Genomic DNA, 13174 nt, shown 5'->3' on the forward strand with positions numbered 1-13174 from the left:
CATAACAGCTCTGCATGTACTAAAGGTAGTAGGTGCACTCCTGGGCTTACTCGTGGTTCCTGCAACTCAGTTCTTTATTCAGTAGTAAGTGAATGCTACAACACCCTTTCTTCTTGTTCCCCCTTGCCTTTCCCTTTTTCTGAGCCACGAAACAAACGCGCCACTTGCGTTTCTGATCCTTAATTCCAGAAAAAAACTGGAGTGAACTGCGCACTTTTCAGGCTGTACAGGTTTGGTGGGGTGTGGTGTTTTTTTTTTTTTTTTGTACCTGCTTTTAAAATTGTGAAGCATCCAACTTTGTTGTCGAGGGGTTGATAGTTCTTTTTTAAGGTACTGAAAAGTTTCTAAGCGTGAAGAAGGGAAGGGCTTGTGAAAAGTAGCGTGGGGCGGCTGTCGCGATAGGCGGCAGCGGCGGGACCCGGGCGGGGGCGTCGCCGTGGGGGACCGTTTTCAGTTCACACTTTCAGTGTGAACTGAAAACGGTCCCCCACGGCGACGCCCCCGCCCGGGTCCCGCCGCTGCCGCCTGTGACGCGGGGCTCCCAATCCCGCGGCGCCGCCGTTAGCGGCCGTTAGGGCCCGTCGCGCCGCCGGTTGCCCGCGGCTGAGGGGCGGTGCTGCGCTCCCGCCGCGGCTCCGCCCCGGCGCCCGCCGCTGACGTCAGGCCGGCGGCGTCCGGCGGGCCGCGGGGCCGCCGCCATGGCCATCTGTCAGTTCTTCCTGCAGGGCCGCTGCCGCTTCGGCGAACGCTGCTGGAACGAGCATCCCCGCGGCGGCGCCGGGCGGTACGGGCCCTCTGCACCCCACTACCAAGGTACCGCCGGGGGGCGGCGGGGGGGCTGCGAGAACAGAGGAAACGTGCGGGAAGGGCGGTCGGTGAGCCGAGTTTAAGCACCTCGTGAAGGTGGTTCTAACCCTGGTCGGGTGCGGGTCTGTGGAAGCTTCAGGTGCGCAAGAGGCACGGTGGGGAGCAGAGGGATGCGGTAACACGGCCGCAGTTCCTTATCTTCCTAGGAGACTGAGGGGTGACCCCATTAATGTTTATAGATATGTAAAGGGTGAGTGTCACATGGATGGAGCCAGGCTCTTCTCGGTGACAACCAATGATAGGACAAGGGGCAGTGGGTACAAACTGGGACACAGGAGGTTCCACTTAAATTTGAGAAGAAACTTCTTCTCAGTGAGGGTGACAGAGCACTGGAACAGGCTGCCCAGGGAGGTTGTGGAGTCTCCTTCTCTGGAGACATTCAAAACCCGCCTGGACGCCTCCCTGTGTAACCTCATCTGGGTGTTCCTGCTCTGGCAGGGGGATTGGACTGGATGATCTTTCGAGGTCCCTTCCAATCCCCAACATTCTGTGATTCTGTGATCTTTGTACCTGCAGAGTGACCAAGGTCCCAAAACTTGGGAGGTCTTCACTGTGCAACAGAGGCCCTGCTGCAGCTCTGTAGGCAGGAGCCCCAAATGTAAACGTACTGCAAGTTTTTTTGTTTTTAATTCTGGGGTAGTTGTTTTATAAAACAATATAAGTAAAACTGAAATGGGCTCTTTTCTGCAGTGCCAACGAGTTGTTGTTGGCATGCGCATGCAGGGAGGAGTTCACATTTATCTCTGACTCCAGAACTACCCTGCGTAACTCGCTAGGTTAAGCTCATTAAATAATCAGCTTAACTCGTTAGGAAAAAACTACATTTTCTTTTCAAGTTTCTTATCGCCGCCATAAGAATACTTACAGTTTTTGTTGATGTTGTATTGTTAATATCTTAATGATTTAAGAATCTTGTTTTGTTTTGTTTTTCCATTGGAAGGTACTAACAGAGGAGGAGGAGGAGGATGGGATACTGCTAACCAGAGATACACGAATGTTGTCCAGCCATCGACCTTTAAGTCTAATACATGGGGTGGCAGCAGAGATCATGGAAGAGGATTTTTCAGCTCCTCTGATTCTGGATCATCAGGAGGCAGCAGCAGAAATGCAGACTTTTCGCAGAACAGATTCTCTGCATTAATGAACAGTCAAAATATCGCTGATGGCTATAAAGATGAAGAGGAGAGACTTCTGTAAGTTATAGTCCTGTCTCACTGAAAGCAGTTAGAATGAGCAGTTTAAAATCTTGCTTACTTACTAGAGTTAATACAGAGGGCATAATCGTGAAGGCAAAGCTGGGACATGTAGTAAGAACCATAGAAAACACAACTTCATTTAATTCTCTTGAGTTATGCCGGCATGTTTTGAACCTGGGCTGGGCAGCTAGACTACTGTGATATTAGTAAGATGGTATGGGATTTAAGTTGGGGGCAGAAGGATAAGAAAAGAAATGAAGACTTCACTACTTCAAAATAAGGAGTCAGAGCCCCTTGGACAGCAGTTCAACCATTTAAAAAAAAAAATCAACACCTCTTTGAGAAAATGAACTATTTTACTTAGTTTTCCTGGCACTTAAGGTAACAGATTGTTCTGCCAATAGCAAAACTATTGAAAAACCTGGTTTCACATGCGTGTATTGTAGAGTCAGTTGAGAGTGACCAGCAGATTCAAGGCAATTACAGGGCAGATGATGAAATGCAACAGGCAGTAATTTCCTGAAGCAGCAAGGTTTTGGAACCACTTTCCATTTTAAGATTAAATTAAGAAAATGCTTAACAGATTATTTACTCAGTTTCTCAAATATGAACATACATCGTGTTACAAACATCTGAAATACTTAGAATCTTTGCTCATTTGTTACTATGTAGTGATCTGCTTGTCCACTTTAATTTTTACCCTTTCACTGTTTGTTTACCTTTGGATTTAGTTTTGTTGATGTAGCTTTTATTTCTCTGGTTTTGCAGTGTCTCCATTTTTATGCTTTCGATTCCTTTCCAAAACTCTTGTGTGGAACACTTATTTCTTTCTATTTTTTGTTTCTCTCTTTTTTTTTTCTTCTGAATTTTGCTATTTAACACTGTGCATGTTCATTTATACTGTAAAATCATCTACTGTTGAGAAGGTTTTAAATTGTACTGTGATCTACACCATCAGGGGAAATCCTGTGACAGCATACGCCATACAAGGATTCAAAAATTCTTTGTGCATTTTGGGATTTTTTAATAAGATCTGGTTTGATTTACTTGCAGTTAGATAATAAAGAAAAATGCTTTGAAGGGACGTTTCTGTATCTTGCCGAATAAGTGCATTTCCTCCACCAAGAACTGAGTACTTCTCTTGTGCATTCTGACTTGTGTCACACTTCATTAATTTTCATGGTAGCAGGTATCTGACTTTGAACTCAAGCTAGGCAGTTGCTCCTGGTGGTTTTATTTTTACCTTACCTTCATCTGTGGTTTTGTTTAATAGCGAAAGTGTAGCAAAAGACATGGAAATTTGGGAATCTTCAGGACAATGGATATTTTCGTCTTACTCACCAATGAAAGAAAAGCCAAATGTCTCGGGTAGGTAATACTTTTAGTGTTGTCGCATGTTGCTGCTGTTTAGGATGTGATATTTAGGTGATGATTTGCCTTGTGATGCAACAAAAAGGAATATTGGATTATGGCAAATTCATTTTGGACATTCACATCCTTGAAGTTCCGTAATGAGTCCTTTTTGTACCTCCAGGTGTAACTGACTTACAGATCACGTACCAAGGCCCATTTCTTCATAACTATAGAGGGCAGTTGGAAGTATTAATGTATTTTCTTGGAGGTTTTTGATTGTTCCTCTCCTTACAGGATTTTCAGATTTCTCGCCAGAAGAGTTACATCTGGAGTATTATAACTGCAGAGCAAACAATAACTTTCAGAACTATGTAAGTATTTTTAAAATGTTGACTTTTTATGTGAACATGTTTCAAGATGGGACTTGTTACTATTCTTCAGGTGGCAACTCTTGACTCATATAGTTACCAAACTCTAGGAGATTATCGGAATACTAGAATATTTTTGAATTACTGTGCACCAAATAAAATGCAAAAATAGTTGTTAGTCTGTATGTTCTTCCGTAACTTCTTATTCCTGTCTGAGATCACAGGCTAAAACTGTCAGATATGGGCTTCTAAAACTGATGGCCTAAATGTCTAGAAACATCAGCTCCTACGAAAAATGGTAGCAATAAACTTTTAGCTATTCTCAGTTAAATGTAAGGTCTTTCTAAACCTAGACACTCCTTATCTTAGTCTTGTCCTTGCTCTTGTGTGTTATTTGTAGAAGTTATTTGAATCCTATATGAAAAGCTTAATGCTTTGTATGCTACTAGTCAGTTTGATTGTTATAGCTGGATATATGGCCCTTTAGGTAGAACACTGGGGAGGCTTATTTGACCTTGGTTTTTTACATTCCTTTATTGCAGGGAATTAATGCTGAAAATAGCAGATACTTCTAAAGAGGAGTATATACTTTTCTAGAAAAGAAGTAATATATGTGGGTTTATATGTATATAAAATATAAATTTATATGTCTTAATAAATGTCTTTTATTTATAAATCTTAGTCCTATCAATATCAAGGAAGCTAGCACAGTTCAGTGTTGCTCCAGGAAAGGAACTGCGTTATTGGATCGATGCAAGTAGAAACTAATTTGAGCTACATTGCACTCTTTCCTCTTCACCTTGGTTCTGCATTATAGAAGGAATTGCTGCTGTCACCATTCGTACTTCATGTGCTTAGAATTACTAGAATTGCATTTTCAGAGACAGAAGAGATTTAAAAAAACCCAAAAAAACCCAACAAAAAAAACCCAAGCACCAAAAAAACAACTTCAATTAAAAAAAATAAACCGAAATGATTAAACAATACACTATGCCTGGCTATTTAAAAAGTAGTGGCCTCACTGAAGCACTCTGAAGCACTGAATGCAAGTTCATGAAAGCCACGGTGTATAGATGATAACTGTATGATACAGTTCTCTCACAAAAAAGTACAACATGTCTTTTCCAAAGCATGTGTTTCTATTCTTAAACTGGGTCAAAATCTGGATTTTCCAGTCTGTTGTATAAGAACTGATACCAAGAAACATGATCTTCTAGCATGTGACTAGACACAAAAGAATAATTGATGTTCATGATCTAAGACCCTTTTGAAAAATTAAGGAATTTGTTTACAAAAAGATTACTCATTCCACTCTTGCAGGCATTTGGGACATTGTATGTTTTACTTAGTTTTTAAGGAAAGTTCAATTAGGCCAGGCTTTCAATAGGTGTGTTGATAGACTTAAATATAGGAAATTCAAATTCCTGAGAAGTATATTATTTAATGACTTTCAATTTTCTCGTTTAATCACACTTATCAGCTACACACAGGTACTATTTATTGCTGTATATGTTCTTTGCAGTAATCTGATGGATAGCACATTAAAGGGCCTGATTTAAATTAAGTTAATTTCTGCAAAGCTAGACATTTTAGAATGACACTGTTAAAGTGTTCTGAATTATAGTGTTTTGAAAGTGGGCATTTTTTTTCTGAAAATGTTGGAGAAGCTGAGGCAAATCTTAGGACTTCAGCTTAATGAGTGAGCACGTAAGTGGACAAGCCAGAAATAAAACAAGGATTGAAGCATTTGTTCTCTTATACTTAAAACTTACATATTTTTTGTGGTTTGTTGTGCGTTTGTTTTTTGGTTTTTTTTTTTTTTTTCCCCCAAGCACCTAAATCAGACGGTGATAGAGCTTAGATTTAGAAAACCCCAGGACATTTTTTTTTAATCTTATTGTTATGTGAAGTAAAAAAGTTGATTTAAGGGAAACAGTGAGAGAATTGAAAGGGAATTCTGTGTTAATAACAAAAATTTCAGCTTCTCGCCTTGTGTTTCAAGGAAGCAAAAGTCTTGTTTTCTTGGCTTAATGAAGTTTCTTTTCTAATTCTAGAAATCTTCTTTCAGTTTAGTTGTCAGATCACTCTATTTTTTTAAGTCATCACCAGCAATAAAAACGTGCTTTTCTTTTCCCCCTTTTTAGATCGATTCTGTCCAACAGCTGGCAAAACAATGGAAAAATCGGCTGCTTCAGTTGAAAAATTTAAATGCATCGACAAAAGCAGCTTTGGTAAGTGTTAATAAAAGGTAAAATGTTTCTGTTCCTGATGTCATTTTGTATTAATCTTGGGCAAATGTTTTCTTAGATTCATGGTTTTTCAGACACATCCCACCAAACTGTCCTGCAAATGTCAATGTTAATTTCTGCTGCAAAGATTTCTAAAAACATGATAGTTTTAACATGCCACCTTGTTTTTAATGAAGAGATCTTGCAAATGTTCCGTAGAAACTTCAACTGTTATCAACATACTTAACTACACTGCTACTAACTTCTATCTAAGTAGGTGATAGGTATCGCTTCGAAGATCACAGGATACTATATTTTACAACCAAACATACATTATTCTTTTCGGGCATCCTTCTTTGCACCTAAATAGCTGAGACACCAAAATGTTTGATTCCTTGATTCATTGGCAATTTTAGGATAGATCTATGAACTATTCTGAAAATCTCAACTGCGCTGTGTTATGTTCTGGCACCGCAGCCTTGCAAAACGTCTGGCATGAAAGCGTTTGGCTGACTGATGGCACAAAGAGCTTGACAGTCATCTTAGAATGCTCCTGGGAACACCAGAGAAAGTGGAAAGGGTGTAAAGAGGAATATTACATAAGAGAATAACAATTGCAGTTTGAAAACTGCCCCATCTCTCAGTTTGCATGTGTTTTTAGAGGCGATAGAAGTGTGACTGAATTTTCTAGCTGCTGCCTTGCTAATGTGGAACCATCCTGATTCGCTGCTCTCCTTAGTTAACAAAAGGGTTTTATAATACCTGCCTGCAATTCACTGATTTCATTATTCCAGAGAAAGGTGGATGTAAGACCCAAAACTGTGTTCATAGACTTCCACATGCACCTGACTCAGGCCAGCATTAAATAATCAGGGAGGCAGATTAAGTTGAGTCTGCATGAAATGCGTTGAAGTTTTAGTAATATGGTCATATCCCTTGGTACGTTCAGTGCTGAAGTTGAAGAAATGGGCTTTGGGTTTTGGCCCAGAAGAGCAGATGTGCCAAGGTGAGAGGACAGACTAAGTCAAAGCAAAGACATAGGATCATAAAGCAGTAACTGAAATAGGTAAGAGATGAGAACGAGAGCTGGAAAAGGTGTTCAGGTCACTGACTGACAAACAAAAATCTGTAAACTGTAATATATTTGTGCTTCTAGAGTGTTTTACAGAGAATAGTGCCTTAAAGCATTTTGTTCATTGCTGCAAGAGTACGCAATAGTGATGAAAGCGATCAATGTCTACCTTTGCCTAAGGTATATTAAATTGGACTGAGCAGCTATATTTTTGCTTCACATATTTATCGGAAGACATTTCTGTTTTGGAATCTAGTTTTCATTTATGTATTTGGATTTTTTTAAGCTATCTGAATTAAAGAACACGGTCACTCAGCCATTGCCTTCCTTTGGATTCGGAGAACAGCAGACATCAAGCTTTGGGTCATCAAGTAAGTTCCTGCATTAAGAACTAACAGTTAAACATTTTATTGAGTTTTTCTTCTTCTGCATTATTGAAATACAGCAGTGGTTTAGTATGACAGGAATGTACGTTCTAACATTTTTTATACATTTTATAATTGCAGGCTTTCCTGTGAACAGCAGCAGTACCAGTGCTAGCAGTTTCTCCTTTAAAACAAGTTCCAGTCTCAGCAGCACATCATCTGGAAACCCCCCTGCTTTTGGGAGCTCTTCTGCTGGTTGTAATCCTCCCGCCTTTGGTGTGACATCCCCTCCTAGCGTATCCCATTCTGTTGGTTTTGGCAGCCCGGCAGCTCCATCTGCAGCCTCCTTCTCATTTAAAACTTCTGAAACAACTAGTGGTTTTGGAACTTCTGGGTTTTCAGGGTTTGGCAGTTCTTCTGCTGTGAACTCATCAAGCAGCACTCCGCTTCCAGCCTTCGGAGCTTTTAATGCAGCAGTAGCAGCTTCTGCCTCACATTCAAGCAGTGCTTTATTTGGACAGACTGCCAGCGCCTCTGGACATAACATAACATCAGCGTCGTCTGCAGCCACAAACAATACTACATCAGAAAAGTTATTTACACCAAAGAGCGAATTATCAGCTGAAGAGTTAAAACAATTCGAAGCAAAAAAGTTTACAATGGGAAAGATTCCTCTTAAGCCACCACCATTAGAACTTTTAAATTTATTCTGAAACAACATGTTTTTGTAACTTCCCTGATACCTCAACTACACACTTTTGTGGTTGAGTAATGAAATAAAAAATGAAAATTAACTCAAATGGAAGCATTTATCTCTGTCTTCTCCAATAATAAACTCACAGGTATAAACATTTGAACATTGTATTTTATAATTTCTTGGTTATTTTGGAATGGACCTTTTACATCCAAGAAATGAACGAATGAAGCTTCCTTTTAAATTCCATACTGTGAAATTCTGAGCAAAAACTGTATTAAAGAGGTTTTCTCAAAGTAAGAATGCACACAGCCTACTTTGAGCAGAATGCTGGAAAGAACCAGTTGCAGTGCAAGACTGCTTGGACAACCTTGTCTTTTGCCTCTTATTTTAAGGGCTTGGGCAGCCTTTGACAATTGTGTTTGGAGACAGAGGGCTCCTGTGTGGTCTATACCCAGCTACAGGCTTCTGTCGCTGAGAGTTGGTTACCTCTCCCAGTTGATGCAATTCAGCTTTTGTTAGTTGTTCTGCTTGAGGTCATAATGCAGGCATTGATTTAGTATGGGGGGTAGGACAGCCTTGGAAGCAGTCATCACAAATAAGAAGCTCGTGGTTTCCTATTTTGGCAACTCTTAGATAAAACTTTGCAAACAATTGCAAAACTACTTACTAGATTTATGTAAATTGATAGACTTTTGTTGTCTGGTTCTCTAAACTTGATGGGTGCACATATTAGCCATATACCGTTTATATTAAGGTATATATTTTGCCAAGATGCTATAAAGCAGGGATCAGAAGTTTTCCAGAGGAGGTATAATACTGGAGTCAGGTGAAAAGAACATTTGTTCTTGAGCAGGCCCTCCCATTAATGGTGTAAAATTACCAAACCTCATATTTAAGAGGAAAGCAGAAGTTTGCTCCAGGATATACTTAAATAAATCAATTTATTGCTTTAAGCCTTGAAGATAACATTTCAGTTCTTGCTATGGACCACAGTCCTACTTAAAATTTCACTCCAGCTGTGTTTCCTACAAGGGCCATAACGTACTGGGAGATGGCTTGCTGAAACACTGTGAACATATTTAAGATTTAGGATAATAGACCATGGCATTCTGCAGGTTTACCAGAAATCCAGGTTCCCCTGTCTGTGTGCTCAGTGTAGATGTACCAGAAACTTGCAAATGTTATGTTACAGTACTGGGTTGCTTATAGGGATTTTTCTGGTGATAGTTTTGTAGATGAAAGGCGGCACCTGCTTTTTGTTAGTGTGTTGTGAATGACCCAGGGCTGGCTTCCTGCAACTCACAAACAAAATACTGATATATTGGCCCAGAGTCCTATTTAATTCTTATGAAATGTGTTTTTCCAAGGGAGGCCCCCCAGAGCAGTACTGAGACAGGGACAAATCAATACATCTGTCAGGGCTCACTTGGCTCTGGATCATTTACACCAGTTATTCAGATTTTGACACAGGAACTGAGGAACATACCAAAATCCATTATGCCACAGTAGTTGCAGAAAACCCCCATCTTTACAGAAGTTGTTAAATTAACTTTTGTAAAAAAAGATAGTATTCAACAAAGTGTTTGTTGTTTGTGAGATGAATGCCATAACTGCCTGAACTCATTCTATTAATATGACATGCTATACCCTTGTCCCCTATTTCATTTGTGAAGCTACAAGATTTTTTTAGAAGTTGCTGTAATTTTTTATTATTATTTGTATTAAAGCAACATTCTAGTATAGCAAGAATGTATTTTGGAGTATAGGTACAGAATTAAGTCCTGCTGATAACCTTAAGGATCCCATGGCATGTTTTAGATAACTACAGATGGTTCTGTCTTACACTTAAAGGAGTAATAGTTATGAACTCACCTGTGCTTTTTTCCTAATGCTCATCCTCTTAAATGACTAATTTAACCAAAAAAACCAAGAGAGGGGCGTTCTGAGTCACAGTTAAGGATAGGCTACCTCTGACAAATGCCAAAGCTATATTTACTAAGTTGAACTGTCTTTATACACAGGGCCACTGCAAGATTTTTGAGTTTCTATACCTCAGTGCTGCTGCTGTGCTACATAAGAGCTTAAAGCAGCTTTTGAACTTAAGTTATGAGCTAAATCTTTTAGTCCTTCAAGTATCTCAGCAGGCTGTTGCTGCTAAGCTGCGTTAAGAGCTTTCAAGGCTCAAAAGTGCATAAAAGCTTCTCTAAGTGGAAGTGCTTTTGCTTAAAAAAAAGTAAGGCCATGAAAAATATGAATAATCTACTGTACGTACCCAAAAGAACATTGGCTGGATGTCCTCAATCATCCTAACCTACAGGGACCTAAGGGGAGAAGGGAATTTTGAAGTCTTAGATCACCTTGTGATTAAGAAATAGATTAAAGAAAGTATTCTTTATTTAGATGACAGTATATAAAGATTAATGTTTGATCAAATTTTTTGAACGAATGCATTTTTTCAGGTCATCTCCTCACACCGAAAGGGAAAAAAAAAAGAAAAAAAAAAAAGAAAAAAAAAAATCACTCTTGCTCAGATACCAAGACTTGGTGTTTCATCTCAAATGGGCTTCTAAGCATCTAAAAAGGTGTCAGAGAGCAGCATGATATGAGTTACCTAGCAAAAGGCAAGCTGTGAATTTGGCTGCAGAAGCAGAGACAAGGATAGGCTAGAATAGAAGGAAATAGTGTTGCTTTAGTGGGCTTACAAAACTGCAGAAAATAAACAATTTGTCAGTAGATAGAAGCAATTTTTTTTGCTGTTCATCCTGTTCTGATTTTGGTATATTTGATATCAAAGTTGGCTGGCAGTACAAAGGTGGCTAAATAATATCTTCCTTTTAGCTAAAATCCTTTCATTTTCTTAACTTTTGTGTTTTGCAACTGCTTTTTTTGTTTGGCATATGGCTGTTCTCCAGAAAGTCATAATTTTGTGGTCTGGCATATAAAAACACATGCAGAGTGGCAGCAAACTGGCAGATCTCACTTAACTGTACCTCATTTTCAAACAGAAAACGTAAGGTGAACATCCAAGCAAAGAGGTGTAACGTGTCCTGATGAGTAGAACTCAGTCTGTGAATTAGGCTGGAACATTCAAGCTCCACATGATACTTTCAAGTACTTCCCTCACTTTGGAATAACAGGATTTACGAGTCACTGAAGTTCCTGCAGTGTGGTACGAACAACTTATTTGAAAAATTATTTGAAGTTTTGGTTTCCAAGAGATCGTGGATTAATCCTCAGATAACAGTACTTGAGACAGCCTATATGCAGGGGAAAAAACTCTCCACTGTCCCAATGGAGAAAGCAACCTAGCATATAATAAATGGAATTTTCTATGCCCTTTTTCCTCCAGATGATAGTAGCAGCACTGGGAAAACTCAAAATTGAAGAAGAGAAATAAGGGGAGCCCCAGAAAGCATTACAATTTTGTCTTAAAAGTGAATCATAGTATCCATGTGTTTTGTAGTTTCACTATATGCAGCACAAAGTGGCGAGGTAGCCTTACGTTGAATGAAGATGGACTGCAGATAATCAGCTGGCTAGATTTAAGCCTCAGAGACTAAAGCTAAGGGCATCAACAACAGTAAATTAAGAGCAGCCAGAAGGATAAGGAAAGAAGAGCTTCCACAAACATGTCTGAGGGGAAAGGAATACAAAAAGCCTATTAATACAGGAGCACTGAAGTGAGATTGATAACTCTGAAATGCTGGAAATCTATTTTAAAATACTTGAAATGAGGGACTGTTGAAAAATCAATGAGGATGTAATGCAGTTACTGATAAAAGGCCAGTAAGAAAATATTTGTGAAACGTGAGCTCACTGCGGCACCATGGGAGTCCAGGTAATTTGCTGTACTGGTCAGTAATGGAATTGGCTAATGGACTTGCCATAGTTGTGATAATTATTTGGATAAGTGATAGAGCACTAGGGATGTGCCAGCAGATGGGGGAAATCATACATCTTAGCAAGCAAAGGTACTTACTTTGTTGATGGTTATGAATAATTTGAAGAGATTCTAAAGACAGATCATCTGGCTTTTAGTTAGGCATTTGATACAGGCATTTAAGAGCTGTCAGATATTTATATAACAGTGATTAGGTTTAGCGATTAGTCACAAACATTGGCAAGTGAGAGAATGCTTTTTGTTTCTAGTCCTCCTCCCATATCCTAATGTAGAAGACAGAGAGAAACTGTAATTTGATATTTACCTGGACAGTAATGGAGGAAGAAAGCCATAGACAATTAGTCGATTTAAACAGATATCTAATTGTATTTGTCCTAATATAAGCCAGCAGCTAAAGGAAAGGAATTATACTACTAGTATTCAGAGAGACAGAGAAAAGTGTAGGGTTTAAGGTGACAGTAAGGAAGATAAGAAGCTGCAGTGGATTAGATCAGTAAAATGTAGTGTGAGCTTTAGGAATCTCCTTCCCTGCACAACTTGGTGATGCTGCATTTGGTTCTGGGCAGGTGGTTGCCATAGAGCTGTGTGAGGAGTAGGAGGCGATTCAGAGAGTGACCAAGTGATTGCTGGTTGGAAATGAGGATTGAGGAGGAAACTTAAGAGCTGAAAAATTACTGCTGAGTGAAAGCAGAGGCTGTGGCGTGGAGTGGCCGTCTTATTGAAAGGGTACCCTCTCAGAAGGGAAGACATGGGATTTTTTCAGGGCATCTTGACTAGTAACCAGAATACTGCAATACTTCCTCTGCAATGCCTTAGACATGAAGTTTCCCAACTGGGTCCTTTTTCTTCCTCTGTTAACATCTGGCCAAGCCAAACCCAGAACACTAGAAACAAATCCCTACCTGTCAGGACTAACAGAACATGTCCCGAGAGATGCAGAAGTCAACATAAGTAGATCTGATCCCTGGCCTTTGAGCCAAAATACACGAGCACCTGTGAAGATAGTGCCGAGAGTGCAACACTGAGCATCCAGAGCAGGCAGCTCTATGTGGCAGCCTCCAGTCCTGCAGGGAGCCGTGAAGAGGGAAGTTCTCTCAAAGCATTGAGTTTAAAGAGGCAGATTAGCT

At 39.8% G+C, this 13174-nt stretch overlaps 2 protein-coding genes across 2 annotated transcripts in view; one reads left to right on the top strand and one right to left on the bottom strand.

Moving 5' to 3' along the window:
- HYCC1 (hyccin PI4KA lipid kinase complex subunit 1) overlaps positions 1–13174 on the bottom strand; it is a 364011-nt gene that overhangs the window by 96943 nt on the left and 253894 nt on the right. The window lies entirely within an intron of this gene.
- Positions 671–8287, top strand: NUP42 (nucleoporin 42). The gene is made up of 7 exons (XM_065629043.1): positions 671–813; positions 1808–2060; positions 3337–3431; positions 3711–3787; positions 5929–6015; positions 7371–7455; positions 7591–8287. Exons 1-7 carry the CDS (start codon positions 699–701, stop codon positions 8160–8162), a joined length of 1284 nt encoding a protein of 427 aa, XP_065485115.1. The 5' UTR covers positions 671–698; the 3' UTR covers positions 8163–8287.

This window comes from Caloenas nicobarica, chromosome 2 (assembly GCF_036013445.1).
Source record: "Caloenas nicobarica isolate bCalNic1 chromosome 2, bCalNic1.hap1, whole genome shotgun sequence".
NCBI classification, from domain to species: domain Eukaryota; kingdom Metazoa; phylum Chordata; class Aves; order Columbiformes; family Columbidae; genus Caloenas; species Caloenas nicobarica.

Excerpts from the sequence above, each read along its gene's own strand:
- NUP42 (XM_065629043.1), top strand. The coding sequence starts at position 699 with ATGGCCATCTGTCAGTTCTTCCTGCAGGGCCGCTGCCGCTTCGGCGAA. Across the intron at positions 2,061-3,336 it reads GATGAAGAGGAGAGACTTCT|CGAAAGTGTAGCAAAAGACA; the intron begins GTAAGTTATAGT and ends TTTGTTTAATAG. Across the intron at positions 7,456-7,590 it reads ATCAAGCTTTGGGTCATCAA|GCTTTCCTGTGAACAGCAGC; the intron begins GTAAGTTCCTGC and ends TTATAATTGCAG.